This window comes from Diorhabda carinulata, chromosome 5, assembly GCF_026250575.1.
Source record: "Diorhabda carinulata isolate Delta chromosome 5, icDioCari1.1, whole genome shotgun sequence".
Taxonomy (NCBI): domain Eukaryota; kingdom Metazoa; phylum Arthropoda; class Insecta; order Coleoptera; family Chrysomelidae; genus Diorhabda; species Diorhabda carinulata.
The window spans coordinates 25451384-25469339 of record NC_079464.1 but is presented as its reverse complement, the minus strand read 5'-3'; the positions used below and the strand labels follow the sequence as shown (position 1 = coordinate 25469339).

The window sequence follows — 17956 nt, the reverse complement described above, 5'->3', positions numbered from 1 at the left end:
GTAGCTACTCAAATATTAATCTATAGGATCAGGCACTAAGTAATCTTCCACTTCAGGAGACATGAAAAACTAATAACTGAAGCTTAGCTTTTCGGTAGCTTTTGAAGAAAGAAACGATAATGGGGTTGTAAGAAACGCTATGGTACCATAACTGCAGAAAGCAGGGATGCACTGTGGGAAACTTCATGAGCAATATAAAAGATCCGCAAGGAACATAGCTAATTTATAACGATGCTAATTCAGACTTATCATCAACGACTTTCATCTTTTTCCAGATGATGTGATTATGCTATCAAAAAGATCTTTAAAATAACGTCAATGTCCATTTGAATTCATTGACGACAACTATTTTTGGAGGAGTATGAGAAAACTTGAACACAAATAAGACAAATATTTGAGTTTTTTTTTGCCATTCTGTTGAAACCTAACCTTCAAAAATCTTTGATATTAATGTTTTTGTTTTAACAGAATTTTTCTTCTATTGATAGCCACAAGTAGCCCACTTTCACAAATATGAAAACAGAAGTGATTCGTTGGGGAATAAAATTGAGATCAGATCATAATAATATGAAAACTAGTACAAAAATTCTCAATAAGTGTCTATTGGATAATAATCAGAATAAACTGAGGCCGAATACCACTTCCTGAGGAAGTCTCCTGCCGGGGAATTGAGGTTATAAAATCTTATATTGGATTCATTGGTTTGGAGAAAATGACTTTGGAAAGCACTGATTTATAAGTTAAAAACAGGATATCTTGAAAAAATCAAATCCATTTTAAATTAATTATGTTGATAAAAAACGATTCATGGTGCGCCACTGACACTGCCTAGTAATTGAGTATAAATGAATAATTTTAATTAATTTGAAGTTCAATTTAGATCTTCTATCGAAAGGAGGATAGTGATTTTTGTAATGAAGGTAACAAATAATTTATTTTTTCTGTGTTTGGGAGCGACAACACTTGGCGCTGTTTTGGGGGTAAGTCCGTAACAATAATTTTATAGAAGATAAATTGATTTTAATTAAGATTAATTGAATTTGCTGTTCCCATCTCGATAATATAGAAATTAAATATATTCGAATTTTTCATTTTTTCGTAGGCTCCACGAGCTATAAAAAATGATGAAGATCTCGAAAAAAGTGTGGTTGAGTTTTTGTCACACGATAAACAATTTTTATCAGCTTTGCAGCATTCGGGTTTGATAGGTAAGTTTACCCCGATCATCAATTTTGTTTTCTGATCTTTTGTTCTTTTATTCATTTTGTTTATTATTCAAAATTAACAGTGTCGATTGGTAAACTTAACAAAGTAGTTCTAGTCTATTGGACTCAATCAATCCACATTCAATTGCTTTCAAGAAAATACAGGTGTCATAGTATTTTGATTTTTCTTTGTTACTGATAATTTCAAAATATTCTGGTATATTTTATAGGTTGTTGTATTAATACCATGAATATTAATTTTTTAAATTTCTGTTACCAATGACTTTATTCAGTTCCGCTGAACATTCCGTGACCAAATACTTAGTTTTGGGAAAGTTTACTAAAAAACCCTATTTTAATTTATTCAATATATAATCTTTAGCTGATTCATGGAATTTTTTTTAAACAGATGTTTCTATTGTCATAGTTTTAGCCTACCACTCCTCGAAAACTTCCTTAAGATACAGTAAATTTTAAACGACAAAATTCAGAAGGTAATTGCCCATACAAAATCATGATAAGTCTCTAGACCCTGTTCAGATTTTTTTGTTCTCAAAAAGTGGATAAAAGAATTTTTGGATTCCGTGCAATCGCCCGTACACATTTGTATTGCATTATAAAGGGGTTAAATTTACAACCCTTCCGTGATTATTTATATTTTTTTTTTGAAATTTAGTCTTAGAAAATAAACATGTTATTAAAAATGCCTGGTGGTATAACACACTTAAGTTTTTTCTTCTGAAACCAATAGTTACATCAGGAGTTTTATTCTTTATCTCATTTATTATTGAGAGTGGAAAATAATAAAGATGAAAAATGCGATTCATCTTATTTTAATTGTTAAAAAATAGCCATACGGCGTTATAATATATAAATCATGTGTACGTTTAATCGATTGCTGAACGCGTTCAAATATTGAGGTGTATTTCTTATAGTATTAATGATTTAATACAATTCATCACATTGTTAATATCAAGTATCGGTGTGGTAAACTACTAATTCCAGATTACCCTAGAACTAGAAGTCATTTGGGCCAATGTATTGATCCCCTGGACCAATTCAACGGTTGAGATGATTCGCATCTAATTTTTACTTTTAGATCTGACTAAATTGTTCATGAACCACATGTTCTATTTAGTGATTTTTCCTCAAGCAGTTCAGGAAGATTTTCGGAAAAATGGTATAATCAATCAATATTTGAAAATATAGATCGCATTCTTTGGACACATCCATGTAGTGAATTAAAAAGGGTGTATTCCTTATCGAAACGAAGCACTTGTCGCTTGCACGCGTTCTATGTTTTCATTCCACGTAATTGTTATTATTACCCTTTAAAACTTATTCATCTTTGAAATGAAGCTTGATTACGACACTCAGCCGTGTAATCTATATTATTGGAAATGGTATCTACAACTTACTTGATAGTAGTGAAACCACGTAAAAGTGCCTTTGCACTACCTTTAACAAAGTAAGACTTCAACGATGTGTACCTTACGCATTTACCGTATAAAATTTAGTGTTCTATGCCAAAGAAACGGTTGATTACTAAGTATCTAACATGGATTGTATTAGTAAGAACAGTTTCACTCAAAAAATTACACGTATACAGAAATAGGTGGATTTTTCCGTAGCAGTTGCTACTCTTGCTACTAGTTCAATCCGGCACTGATCCTTCTTTGCTTGCTATTATTTCACAGATACAATAACTGTTATTTGTGTTTCCTATGCATTTGATTTTCCGTATTGAAATGATTTCACTTATCTTTGGATTCAGTCTCAATCCTAAATACTGAATGACGTCGTTTATAGTTACTTTAAATCCCCCCCCTTGTTTGTTTCAATTTGTTCCCTACTACTCATTAACGATGTTGGTGCCCTGTGGATTACCTTTTCTGGTGATTATTGGCATGGTATCATTTTCTGCTAGTTCATAGCATTGAGTAAAACAGATTCCAGTTCTATTTATACTTTTCACCTCAGATGAGCGTTTTACTATCTAGTGTGATGATTTCAAACACCTCTGAAGCATAAATGGCCGTTTTCTTATGTCTCAGGTTGGACTAAATTCAATAATTAGTCGACTTAGAACATTGATATCTCCTCTCTATATGTCTACTAACTGCCAGGTGATGGATAAACTTTAAGACGTACGTCTTATCATATGATCTATCTACTCTATCGTTTTACAAAAGATTTGAGATTGTAGGTTTAAAAGGGTTTGTCCAATCACTATGTAGGTGACTCTTCTTTAGCCTAAGTATGTACCTAACTCATTTATAAGTTGTACCATAGATACATTTGAATATAAACTATTATCAAAATGTTTCAGACATGAAAATTTGTTTGTGAGAAGTATAATAAACAATACGATTGAATCAATTCTCTTGCTGTCATTAATAGAAGAAGAGGATCATTATTTTACACCTCATTGTAAAAACATATATTTGATAGCTTTATTTACTTTTCTGTATAAGTAAGAGGTAAAGAAAAATCGATTTTTTCAATATGAGGCAGTGAATTGATAAATACTGATATTGTTTAATAAATATTGAGTCTTATTCTCGTGGCACTAGAAGTGTTATGCCAAGATAGGAGAATTTCTTGATCTTGTTTTTGACATTGAACATCTCAGAGAGTTTGTCAAAGGAGCACTAAAAAAATCAAGTGGCATAACAACTAGTGTCAAAATAAGCGTTCCAGGCAACTTGCTCTCATTTCATACCATTCAAGAGTAGTGCTTCCTTCAACTACGGATTAGAATCGTCAATGCTTGAGCTAACTCAAAGAATGGCAGCAATTGGAGACCAATATTTTATCACGCGACAAAAGTGGTTCTACATAGGTGCGCATGATGGCTGTACAAAGGCAACAACCAGCTGTTACTACCATTGTGAGTAAGTCTCTTGTCAGCAAGACACCATATAAATGAATTTTTTTTCTTGAAATTGACTGCAGTTCTCCAGAAACTCTGGCGAAGGATATTCACCAAGTTAAAATTGCTTGGAATGACGTGCTATAAGTAAATATCGACAACTTCGTTATTTCTTTTATTCCATTCTGCATGTGAGGCTGTCCCCGGCATCCTCAAATCTTTTGAAATGAGGCGGAGTGGGGAGCTGAATGTCTGTCTGTATTGTATAAATTTAGAGCGATATTATGCGGTATCCAACGCGAACAAATCTTATTGATAGTCAAATTTTCATGCAATATTAAATATATACGAGTGAAACCAATGCCCAAGTATGTCTCAATCTTAGGATATGTCAATCATGACGATCTTGCAATATACGAATAGCTAATTTTGGACGAGCTTCACGAAATTCAACCTGTAAAAAAGTGCGACCACAATTAAATTCGGAAAACCAGAAAAATAGGGTGATTCGAGATGGTGCTTTATCGACAAAAGTCATAGAAAATGATCCCACGCGTATTTCAAAAAATCGGAACGGTCTTTGACTTCTTTGCCTTTTCAGTTTATTGTTTTGATTATTTTTTTATATTGGTTGTAAAATTTTGGACTCACGTTTCATCTAGGGTTACGAAAGTGCACAAAAATTCGTTTTTATTTCTTTGAAACATTGCCAAACACTCGATGGAAATATAGTCATGACACTGTTTTTATTTGTATTGTGAGCAAACGCATCAACCATTTTGCGCACAGTTGTCCAAATTTTCAGTTAATGTGCGATGTACTGCACTTTTTAAAATGTCTACTACGTCTGCTAGCTCGCGCATTTTCAGTCAAGGATCATTTAGTGCCGCTTTGTGAATTTTCTTGAACATTTCTGGAGTCGCCACCTCATGTGGTCGACCACTGGTTTTCGCAGGTCGCACGACCTCGTTTTAACTCTGCTACCCAATACTTTACAGTTGATAACGAAGAAACTGGCTCTTTCATGGTAGAATCTACTTCAGCTTTTATATTGGTTGGCCTAATGCCTTTCAAATAAAAGTATTTTATCACATAATGATGAGCAGCATTTTTTTCTATATCAACAATTTTCACTAAAAACCTTCACTATTGATGGCTACCAAATAAATACTAAACAAACTTGTATAGATTGTGTATTTGTATGATATATGTCACTTTTTAATTGAAAAATGTGATATTATACATAAAAGTTATACATTACATGAAAAGCTATCGAGAATATGTTTTTATTACGCAGTAGATCCGTTGAACTTTGCGCTTAAAAATGTTTTCCCCCCAATACACTCAGTATACTCCATAGAGCTATTTATTTTATAAAAATTATTTAATTATGTTAGTTTAAATAGTATCTCAGTAATCCAATTCTTGATAAATCAAGCGACTACTTTTTTAGATGAAGGACATGGCCCCTTAACCAGACAAAAGAGACAATCTGAAGTACCAGAAATGGACATCGATCAATCTGAAGATGTAGAAGATGTTCCTCCTAAAGATGGTTTCTTTGATAGAGCAGCTAAGTTCATTGTCGATCTACTGCAGAGATTCCTTAAATGGGTCAATTCAGATAACTAAAATCAATATTCACTATGATGTATTGTAATATGTACAAATAAAATCTTATTTCTTTTCCTAAATTACATGTTTATTTATTCGTAATCTCAGGCTTAAGTTAACATTTTTTCCGAAATTATATACCTCGTATAAAAAATTAAATCCTCACCTAACCCACTTGGTTTTAATTTCAGATCAAAGGTATATTTTTTGCTGGCCATAATTAACTTCCGGTCAATCCCAGTAGTTCATTTTGTGGGATACACAAGCGATATTTGTTTGTATAAGGTTTTCCTTATCTTTTTGCAATATAATTTTCATTTTTTTTATGAGCATATTTTTATATAAAAGTTTATTATCACGATTTTTGGTTATCAGAATTGTTTTTTTATATCTCTCTTCTTTTCCTTAAACTAATAATTTGTTTGTTTACAAAATATCTTTCTAGACGATCCGGAATTAACGGAAAAAGTTGTTATGAAGAGAGATGCAGCTGAAGAAGAAAATAATGAAACCCTTGGTTTTTTCAAAAGAGTTGGTAGGATAATTATGAAATTCCTTGTAGAGAAAATCATTGAAACCGCTGCTAGTTATTTGTTTGGATAAATATATATTTTTATGAAACAAATCAATAAAATTTCAATTTATATTATCAGCCTTTTTTATTTTCATATGTACATCACCATCAATTTGCAAAAGTTTATGGAAGAAGCACTCACGTAGATTAAATAACCAGAGAAATTTTGTGTGAATTTGTATTGTATGAATCTAAATTGTGATTAATGATAATAAAAGTAATAAGGTACCAAAAGGATGAAAGTATTCTCAATTAGAATCTATATTCAAAAAGAAATATAAACAGAGCACCAACTGTTCAATGGGCAAAATCCTCTTTCATAAATTATCAGCTAATAATGATGACCATAAAATGATTCGCATCGGATAGATCATGTGTTGACAATATGTTTGCTCTACAACTACTGATTCTGGAATTATGGAAAGGTTTGGTAATTATTGATGTAAATGAAGACCTCGTAGAGCTTTATAAAAATAACACGAAAGTAGAAAATTTGCCTCTAATTGTAACAAAGCTTAAAGGCCAGGGTGCAACCTATCGCCATTTTTATTTAATATATATGTGGAGGTAGTTCTTAGGTGCTGGAACCTCAGAAGTGATAGAATAGTTATTCATATAGTGGAGGTATACTGTTTACCTTGAGCTGATGATGAGCTGTAGTTTATGTTGAATAAAGAGTAATTCGTTATCTCAATTCCATATGGATATAAAACGAAATCTCGTTACAGAAATTGACTATGTAAGACGACTGATGAGGATATTAAGAACGGAGCGAATAGAACCAAATTCCAAACGAGCGATGCCGTAATAGACAGGATTGGAACAAAATTACCTGATGACAATGAATGAAAGCAGATGGGCAATCATCTCTAAAGAGGCTTTTTCTATTATTTGCGTATAAGTAGAATTGTACTATTAGAAAATAAAAAAAAGTGCATCCGTTTACCACTCTCTACTCGCTATTAAAATCGAAACTTGCTATTATCATCCTTTGCTTTTCCCATCAATGAAAACTTCGACATCACGGCGAACCAATCAGAATAGAGTGGAGATATATGGAGTATACCGTTGTTCTTTCTGATGAGCAGCTCGGGCCTACTTGAATATGCCCATATATATCGCTATCTCTAGCTATAATATTAACTTTATGCTTATTTAGCACTTATTATACTTATAAATTGGATTAAATTTTATAAATTTCTGTCCATAATATCATTAATCTAAAAGTGATTATATGATAAATTCAATATTTTATGTGTTTCCATACGATATCCAGATATTCCTATATTCTAATTACAATTAGATTCCTACATTTTTGGCGTGACTAACTAAGAAAAATATATATTTTTGGCCAAATATCGATTTCATTCGTCTATGAAGCAATACAATCATTCCAACGCTTCTCTAACTTCTAAATGTCGTGCTTATAGTAGGATTTGTCTTTTGCCTCAAAATAGGCTTCAGTACCAGCAACTGCTTCTTCATTTGAGCTGAATTTCTCCCCAACGAGCATTTTTTGAGATCAGCGAATAGCCAGTAATCACTAAGAGGCCAGATCTGGAAGATGAGGAAGCAATTCGAAGTGTAACTCGTTCAATTTAACTATCGTTGCCATCAACTTGTAAATCGGTGCATAGTCTTGGTAATACAGTGTTTTCTTCGACAGATGAGGCCGTTTTCCTTGATTTTTCCATTTAAACGATTCAATAACTCTATGTAGTATTCGTTATTGATTGTCTCTCTCTTTTGGAGGTAGTTGATGAACAATATTGCATGCGCATTTCAAAATACTGAAACCATAACCTTCCCAGCTTATTCTTGTGCCTTTGGACGCTTCAGTGGTTCACTGGCTGCAGTCCACTCAGTCCAATTACTCAAATCTCTGATATCAATTTTGAATCAGATGGAATTCGCCTCATAAAAAACTACATCAATCCAGACAGCACTTATTATAATCATTTCGATAACCTCAACATATTTGAAAAATTTCTAGTAATCTTGCAAAAATATTTTAAATATTTTTTTATAAAATTTAAAATGTGTACAAACGAAAGCGACGTAAAGGAAATTATATAAACTTATCATGAAGGTAAGATAAACCGCAGAGGGATAGACGAAACCTACATGAGACTTAAAGACAAATACTTAGCCTTACATGAAAAATTCAATACAAACTTATATAAATAATTACGAAATTTGGCAACATAGCAAAAATGAAAGGAACCCCGTAGCAATTATGATGAATCAAACCCAAACAGCAACGAGACTCTTCATGGCATTCCCGAACAAATATTCACATACAATGGAACCGAATTTAAAAATTCTGTAATGCTAGATTTGAATATGCATGAAATTAAAATTCATTTTTCTCGTCCGGATCATCCCCAATCTCAAGGTTCAGTTGAAAAACTAGATCCCTCAAAACACCAATTAATTTAAAAATGCCTTATGGCTTATAACCATTCAATACACTCAACGACAAAAAGAAAACCTATAGACATAATTAATGATCATTTAAACTCTGATGATCCTTTTAATCTAGATATTGAAAAAACCCTTATTAATGATTACATCAACGACAACAAAGAAAGAAGTAAAATACTATACTCTAAAATCAATAAAGACATTAAAAGAAAAACTGATCATTAGTTAATTTATAGAATACCAAGTTATTTCATAGAATAACTAGTTAAAGTGTCAAATTAATAGCATCACGATCAGTTATTTCATGGAATAACTAAGCTAAAGTGTCAAATTAATATCATATTAACGGACACGATCAGTTATTTCATGGAATAACTAAGTTAAAGTGACAAATTAATAACATATTAACGGACTCGATCAGTTATTTCATGTAATAACTGGTTAAAGTGTCAAATCAAGAACATATTAACGGACACGATTAGTTATTTCATAGAATAACTAGGTATTCTATGAAATAACTGCATTACAAGTATATAGTTTAACGGTAACATATTTTAAGGAATCAATTACAAGGTATGAAGATAATAAATTTGAAATGAAAAACAAATAGTTTTTATTACATACATCTGAAACAGCACAATTAACATGTTTATTTTACTTTGGTCCCTTCCTTTTTATCCGAACTAATCACTAACAATATCCATAAGAAATTTTTGGAAATTTGATTAATTATCTTCTCGAAAAAAGAAATATGAACTTTACTTGGTAAATATTTAGTATTAGTAATAAATATATTTTCCAAATTACATAATATAAAATAGTCACAGAACATTACTGTGAAAATTATTTTTTTATTGTTTTTAAATTCAATGTATCTTAAAAAAATAAAAACTCTATATCTAAATATACACTATACAATAGGTAGGAATTAATTAGTTTATTTTGGTTGTACATACAAATCTTATAGTAAACGACAGGTACATAGTTGGTATAATACGTTATACGAGAAAAATAAGAGTTGGAATACTAAGAAAAAATTTTAAAATGAACTTTAGCACATTCTAAGGCGAATTTATATTTATCTCTAATTACTTACATCACTGCACGAAATCAATTTAGTAGTAGTAAATAGTAGTAAATAAGTTTAGTGTAATGTGCATAATAAGTTAAATATTAACGCAAGAACAACATGAAAGCGGGAGTAATATTCTGTAGCATTTAAAGGGGTTGTGTTATTTATAGCCTGGTTATAACTACACCGACTTAATTTACATTTACAGTGGAAACTTAATTATTTTGCTATTAGTTATATGGATTCCCGTTTATCCGGAAAATTACCAAATATTTCAACCCTTGAGGCTACACCACCACTACACCAACACTCACGATTACATTGTCTGACGCGAGTACAGAGACTGAAGATAAACTAAAACTAAAAAATAAAAATGACTTGACTTATCTGTTTTATACTAAATTTTCCCACCAATAACCTTCTCCCGCGAAAATTAATTCCAGCGGGAAAAAACTCCTTGACGGAATCTTCACATTCATTCCTTGACTACTAAACTGGGCTGTAAGGAATTGGTCCTTTGTCCCTACTTAAGCTACTCTCACATTTAGCAATTTCAATGGTTTCGAATGCATCCAACAATTTATTATTGAATAAATTTTTTAACAATTTCACATTATTAATATATTATAACCGTGATCGGTTATAATTTCATATATACCACTCTTCCAAATTTGGTATATTATCCTTAAGATTGCCCAACAATTGTTTTAATACATTGTTGAATTTATAAACCAATTTGAAACACAATCTGCTAAATATTCCTTCCAATCCTTTTGTATAAAGAGGATTGAAAGGTATCAAAGCAAATTTTCCTTGTTTGGGTGTGGGTTTGGAATTGGTTTATAAATCCAACAATACATTAAAACAATTGTTGTGCAATCCTAAGGACAAAATACCAAATTTGGAAAAGAGTGGTATAGATGAAATTAGCTCTGGTGATTGTGACGGAAAGTATATTGGGCAGACTAAGAGATCCATGATTGTCCGGCTTAAAGAGCACATAGCTCATTTGAAATAAGGACGGACCGGGAAATCATGTATTGTCGAAACCTATTACCTATCGAAACGCTCGTCAGACAGAGTAATTGTGAGTGTTGGTGTAGTGGTGGTACTGAGGTTTCAGTATTTTAAAAACTTTGTTAAGTATGCCGTGTCTTTATAATTTCTTAATTGTTTTGTAAATACATGTGTATATAGAAGATAACAAAAGTAAATGTTCCCTCCGTTTTCCAGAAATATCAACGCAGTATTTTTATTTTTCTATGAACATTTTAATAATTTTAATAATACTCAACGTAATGTAAAAATATCAAAAAGCTCTACGGAAATAAGTACATACACAAACTGAATTGATTCATTCATCAGAAAACCCTGATTAGTTCTACGAATCAAGTTTGAATTTTTTGAAATGATCATAAGCTTCTAACATTCAATTATTATGACTTATATCGATACTATCTTGTATAAAGCCGGTTCTATACGAGGCTTTCAACGTTTGCACCAAAATTCGCGTTTTAACGTACGCCTAAACATTGGAAGGAAGGCTGGATGCAGTACTGCAACTACACAATGCGTCCAATGTTGGCTGAACATTGGACGAAGGCTGGAACGATACCTAAATTTACTTATAGAAATAAAAACGTAGCAAAAAATAGATAAACAGCATAAAACAGATATAAATTATCTTAAAATAAACTGGATGATAATGGAAGCTTTGGTTTTTCATACAAAACACGTAGCATTCACGCGCAACAGAACAAGAAGTGTGTGTAGCTGTACCACAAGTGTTCGATCCTACTTCATTCCAATATTGGGTACTTCTTTGATGCGAGTAAAATAAATCGATTTTCCATGCCCAACGTTCCAATGCCAAAGTTGGAAACAAACTTTTCGTAAAATGATATGCGCACTACAACTACACGATGCGTCCAATCATACCAGTGTCCAATGTTAGAAGCATTGGACACATCGTGTGGTAGCGGCTTTATAAATTGGTTGTTATTAGGGTAACAAGTCACGTTATTTTGTTGGGCTATTAAAGTATAAAAAATATAGAGAATTTTAGCATTACTACCCCCTAGCATAAATAAAATCATGTATTTCCTAAATAATATGTCTTAAATCCCATTTTCTTTTGATACAATTTTTATAATAGTTAATTGACTTGAAAATAATATGACTGGTTCTTAGGATTAGATCTAATTTTTCTCGTTTGTACATGCCTTGATACAACAACACAGTCACAAGAATTAGAATTAATCCCTTCAGGGAATAAGACAGGGATGAATATTCAGTACATTAATCTTCAACATCAATAGCTAGTGGATGATGATAAAGGAACTTGATTATTAGCAAGGAGAAGTAACTGTCTATATGGCATCAAGATATCAGTTACTAAGGTTTGCTGATGATACGTCTCTAATTGTATTATCAGACCTAAAATTGGTCAACATTATACAGAAAGTGAAGAAAACCAGTGATGGAATATTTGGATGGATTTCCAAAGTTATATAAGAAGTGACGTAACAAGTTTATTAATTAACGCAGAAGTCCTTTTCATTTAATTAAGCTCCACAGTATTGATCCATTGAACAGATAAAGAGGAAAAGCTCGATATCCAAACTAACTATAGTATGGAAACGCCACAAATACTCCTCAAAACTATAATGAGATTCAACAGAGTTTCTTGTTTTTAGCTTCTATGTTTGGATCGGAGTGCTAGACCGTAAGGATACAGATATAATAAAATTGCTTTCCGGAGTAGAAAATTGGAATGAGAGTAAATCAATTCATTCTAAACATAAGTCTAGCATGCAAAACCATCAGCCTAGAATTTCAATTGGCCGAAGAACAGAAGGAATGGAAGTACTTGAAATGACGATGCTTTAAATGGAGCGAACGACTAAGAAGGATGCTTTGGTATCAACATTATAAATTTAACTGAACTTTGATTTTGTATAACACTAGCGGTTCTTGTACTTATATCAGTTATATAGCAAAATTATAATTTATATAATCTGCAAAATATTTTTTTCAAAATATAGTATGATATTGATTACTTTTGAAATTTTATGATATGTTATTCACTATTTCATAAAGTTTCTTGTTTTAAAAGGAACTATTTCATACCTACAACAATATTTGACACATTTATAAAAAATAGTTTTGAATTTAATTCCATTAACAACGTCCTTATTATTTATTACAATTAGGTAATTTTTAATGACTAACATTTAGATATCACATTGAGTTAATATACGGAACACATGGCTTATATTTGTAAGATATGATGGTTTGTCCTTCATCAAATATGAAGAATATTCCTGGAAGAAAAAAAAATGAGAAACGAATCTGGTATAACAATTTGAATATCTGCCTACCTCAGTAAAATTCACCAGTCGGTGAAAATCTCCTTTGGTTCAAAGAAGTTTGTAGGTAACTGGGTCGTCTAGGAACGCGTCCAACATGTAAACTAACTTCTTCATCATCAGCATTATAATGACAAAGAAGATCTTCTCTGGGCTCTACACATAAAGCCGGAGGATTTTCCACTCTTTGGCGACTGTATAAAGATGCTTCACGACTATGCACAAATGATACTAATTTAAAGTCTTCTGATACCTAAATAAATTAACAGTATTGAATAAATTTGATATTTAGTAATTAATTCATAATTTTTTGCCAATTTATGTTACATTGAGAGTAAGTACTGTATATATTGTCTCTCGTGTAAAGCAAAGTGTCACAACATTTGTTTTAATCTCTAAGTTTTGTTCTGGGATCAATGATATATTATAGATATAATATAGTTTATAAAATATTGTGATACCTACACTTGACTTTAAATTGTTTATTTCAGTAATCAAAGTTTATAACTTCACTTGTATAAGCCCCGTTCTCACTTACTGAACGCGGTTTTCGTAGCTAAAACGAATCAATAGAAAATTCTGCCACGTTCTTTATATAGAAAATTATGAGGTTACAGAGAAAAAAGAATAAGATCTAGCCTTGTTGCACTACCCCCTGCTTAAAATTAGTCCTCCTAGAATGACCATATATGAGACTTTGGTCGCTTTATAAACGATTTCGGTCTCGATTCCGTTGCATTTACTTGCCTACAGAAAAACTACCGGCCCTCAACGATGACGATGAATCTTTACAACCTTAAATCGATTCCACCAGCAACTTCACCTGGCTTACTTGCAGCCACACACCAAATAATGTTACTACAGAGCAAGACATCTCAGATAAATGACTAAAAGATCTCTCTAATTGCATCTTTACCAGGCCTGTCCACGTCAGTAGTAAAACTTTGTCGTTAAATGTCTAAATCAATCCTTGAAGTATGGTCCCTAGTTGTTACCATTCTCACCATTTGCCCATTATATACCCTCTTTCGGACCTTTTGCTTTTCCTTGAACGGTCACATTCATTGCTATTTTCATCGATAAATTTAAGAGAAACTTCCTAAACGTCAAATCACCGGTAAATACGGTAAATAGATGTAAATTAGCAGCACCGACCAATTGATCTTGCATAATGACACTTCCCACTTTGAATCTAGCCCTTGAGGAAGCTCTTGTTTTTTACTGGGCGTTTTGCTGCCTATAAAAGATCAATCACTCGCTTAACTTTTAATACACCGAAGGTTTTAACTATTCATTACCAGAGGAAGCACTGAAGCACTGAAATGAATTTCTATCCAATTTTTTGCCCCACCAGTCGTATTGCTTTCATAACCAACCGTGGCAATAGAATTCAAAACAATTCCACAATCATCTTGTAGGTCGTCGTCCAGGTGGTCGGGAAGTATTCGGTTTTTCTTCCTTTGCCGATTTCTCGCCCATCTCATTACATCCTGGATGTCACATATCTCCCTTATTTCATCATTTTCCTTGTGGCCACATAATGTAATAGATACTGTGAAAGATTTGGTTTTCTTCAGGGATATTTGCATGTTAAAAGTTTTCGCTATTTGTGCAAACCTATACAGTATCTTTTTTAAGTGCGTCTTCTAAGATGATCACTGCGTCATCAGCATAACATACCATTTTTATTTCTTTTTGTTCTGATATATGTGTAATTATTGGTGTTCGGGTCTTCGATTACTTTTATTATTTTGAGGTAAATCTCTCTTCTCTTCAGTAGAGTTGTTACATCATTTCTAGTAACCTAATCACCCTCAAAGCATTGTGTGATTCTAATCTTGTGTGCCTCAACGTATCTACAGCTAAAGTTTTATCATATAAAAAACATTGGAGCCTATTTCATTGAATAACACCACCAATGACGTCGTTGAATCTGTAAAATTCCTAGTGCTTGTTGTGGACGATTTCTTGAAATGGAGTTTTGCGCTGAAATCTGTTTCCAAAGAACTGAACTTAATAGTTTATTATGCCCTTATTGAGTCGCATTTTCGATAAGCCCTTTCCTTCTGGGCTAATACCCAAACTGTAAAAGAGCAGAGCTCACTGCAGGGACTTCTTTAAAAGATTGAAAATTCTGATTCTTCCTTCCTTATTATATAATAAAGCATTTCTCTATCTCTTTCTCTCTTTGATAAGTCGCATTATCAAGAAAGCATCCTTGGAAAGAGAATTACTGAATTGCATGAAAATGTGTATGAAATCAAAATATAACAAAAATATTACTTACTTTGTCTTCTAGGAGTTCTACAATGTCCCAGAAAGAAGGTCGATCACTGGGTCGCCATGACCAACAACTCCTCATGATATCATAAAGTAAATCGGAGCATTCTTGTGGACGAGTTAGGCGACCTCTGGATATCACAAATTGTAATACTTGTTCATTAGACAAACCTAAAAATTATGTCTTAGAATTAATATTGTTACGAACTCGTCTACGCCATGGATCGTGAAGCCGATCCTTTCGGGTTAGGTTATACTCAAGTAGCGATCAAATAATACAGGAGAACAAAAAATTCTTTGATTAAATGCGTTACTGCTTACCCTGGTAGGGCTGTTCGCCTAATGTTGCTATCTCCCATAACACTATTCCATAACTCCATACATCAGAATCTGTAGTGAAAACTCCGTCTGCTAAACTTTCTGGTGCCATCCATCGAACAGGTAACAGACCTTTGGTTTCTTTTCTATAATAATCAGTCTCATAAATATCCCTAGCCATACCGAAATCTCCTATTTTCACGGTACGATCAGCAGCTACCATACAGTTTCTAGCAGCTAAATCTCTGTGAAGGAATTTTTTAGCAGCGAGATATGCCATACCGTCCGCTATTTCCACAGCCATACGGTATATTTCGTTTGAGGTTAAATTTTGAGACGAATCTCGAGTTTCCCTCAACCAAGTTTTTAAGTCGCCTCTCTCCATCAATTCCATAACAACTAAAGGAGGATCCCTAGTAGATACCACTCCCAACAATTTAACTACATGGTGACAACCGTTGAAACTTTTCATGGCAGAAGCCTCGGTTAAGAATTTATGTTTTTCTGTAGGACTTAAATTTTCATTGACAGTTTTAACTGCGCAAGGATAATTATTTCTTTTAATTATTCCTTGATAAACCGTACCAAATGTTCCGTGACCTAAAAGGTGGAGTATTTCAATATCTTCTGACTTCATCTCCCATTCGTCTGGTACATAGGATGTAAATACTTCATATTCGGGATTCGGTTGTATTATTAAACGTTGTAACTGAGAACTTTTGAATTTTTTAAAACATAAATAAAGCGTGATTGTTGCGGCAAAACAAATAACGCAAGTAATAGTAACTGCCATTAAAAGAACATGATTGTTAACAGAATCAACTTCGAATGCTTGTGATTTACTTCTATCAGATAGCCCGGCCAACGATTCCGCCTTCACCGAAACTGTGTACCCTCCTGATAATAAAACATAAGTTACTGAAAACTGTCGCCAATTTTTCTGGGATGCGTTTACTGGTATACATTCGCTATTTATTATTGTAGAATCCGATGTAGTTAAACTAACATGGTAAGCTACTATGTGAGAATTTGGGTGTTTTGGTGCTACCCAAGATATTTTTACAGAAGATTCAGTTACACGTTCTACAGTTAAATCTTCAACATCATCCGCATTTGGTTTTTTCTTAGTTCTTGCAAATCTTTGTAATACTCCGCTGCAACGGTGTTGTTCTATGGGATAATTACAAGCCGAAAAGTAAAAAATGTATAAAGTGAATGGACGGAGATGTGTTACATTGAACATCGTCTCATTGGCAGGAATTATTTTTTTATGTTGATTGTTGCTGTTTCTTTTTTCTATTTTTTCTTTGACCGGATAACTATCATCAGAATAGTACTGTACATTTTTACATGCCTGCATCCCAAAATTTGCTAAAGTATGACATAAACGATCAGTTGTAATAATTGTGTAATCGATATTACTTTCTTTTCCTTTCGGTACAGCGCAAGAGCAATTATCATCTTGGAGTTTGATTGAATTGGTCCTGTCAAATCCTTTCCCGTTTATTCGGAAGGAGCTTTCAGTTTCGTCGTCATCCACTTTTCCTCCTTTTGTGCTGAAAAAAATACAATAATTATAAAATGATTTTCATACATTAAAATCTCATTACAGTGATTCTTCTTTTCACAAGAAAAAAACCTGTATTTTTCTAATGTTTGTAACCGAATTTGGGCGGTCTCTTATCTTCATTAAGTTATACATCTTCCAACACTTCCAACCTTTAAAAACCTTGTGGTTTTGGTATTACTTTAATTCTAAATGAAAACTTAGTCCTCCTTAATTCGTTTCTTACCAAACCAATTTTTATTTATACAAAGTTATCAGAGCGAGAGAATATGGTAGCTGAGACAATTTGTCTTAACGCAGTTCTGCTACTTTTTCTGGAACAATAGAGAACGAATGCGGTTGTTTTTTACATCAGCCAAACAGCTTAATATTGGTTAGTTATCGTGTTTCCTATTTCTTCATAATTAATTAAGATTACACCATTTGAATCAGTAACATGTCGCCTTATTGGCCGAAAAACAGTTTTTGCTTTCTTAGGAACACGTTCCTTGGATGAAGTCCATTGTTTCAACTGAATGCTTCCCTTGGATTACATTAGAAGGTATCCAAATATTGTTTGAATTTTCAAAGCGAGCCATCTTTTAATCAATATTAAGCAATAGCAGCATTTGGTTAAAGTAAAATACTAGCTAGTATTCATATGGCCACTTTTAGAAGCAAAG

At 32.7% G+C, this 17956-nt stretch overlaps 2 protein-coding genes across 3 annotated transcripts in view; one reads left to right on the top strand and one right to left on the bottom strand.

Moving 5' to 3' along the window:
- The first annotated feature begins 875 nt into the window (after window positions 1–875).
- Window positions 876–6309, top strand: LOC130894163 (uncharacterized). 2 transcript variants are annotated; one of them, XM_057800782.1, is made up of 3 exons: window positions 876–980; window positions 1103–1208; window positions 6137–6309. In XM_057800782.1, exons 1-3 carry the CDS (start codon window positions 915–917, stop codon window positions 6292–6294), a joined length of 330 nt encoding a protein of 109 aa, XP_057656765.1. In that variant the 5' UTR covers window positions 876–914; the 3' UTR covers window positions 6295–6309. The 2 variants fall into 2 exon arrangements, with proteins under 2 accessions (XP_057656765.1, XP_057656764.1); XM_057800781.1 differs by lacking the exon at window positions 6137–6309 and adding an exon at window positions 5531–5771.
- Window positions 6310–9278: 2969 nt separating this feature from the next.
- Window positions 9279–17956, bottom strand: part of LOC130894161 (insulin receptor-like) — a 192126-nt gene continuing 183448 nt past the window's right edge. The window contains exons 7-10 of the mRNA XM_057800779.1: window positions 15731–17283; window positions 15417–15580; window positions 13142–13382; window positions 9279–13084 (exon numbers count right to left, since the gene is read on the bottom strand). Of these exons, the coding sequence (XP_057656762.1) occupies window positions 13143–13382; window positions 15417–15580; window positions 15731–17283 (1957 nt within the window). The 3' untranslated portion in view covers window positions 9279–13084; window position 13142. The remainder of the gene's footprint in view (window positions 13085–13141; window positions 13383–15416; window positions 15581–15730; window positions 17284–17956) is intronic.

What these genes read in the sequence shown, in the direction of transcription:
- LOC130894163 (XM_057800781.1), top strand. Translation starts at nt 915, where the DNA reads ATGAAGGTAACAAATAATTTATTTTTTCTGTGTTTGGGAGCGACAACA. An exon ending in CACTTGGCGCTGTTTTGGGG is followed by an intron (nt 981 to 1,102) that starts GTAAGTCCGTAA and finishes ATTTTTTCGTAG; the next exon opens with GCTCCACGAGCTATAAAAAA. An exon ending in GCAGCATTCGGGTTTGATAG is followed by an intron (nt 1,209 to 5,530) that starts GTAAGTTTACCC and finishes CTACTTTTTTAG; the next exon opens with ATGAAGGACATGGCCCCTTA.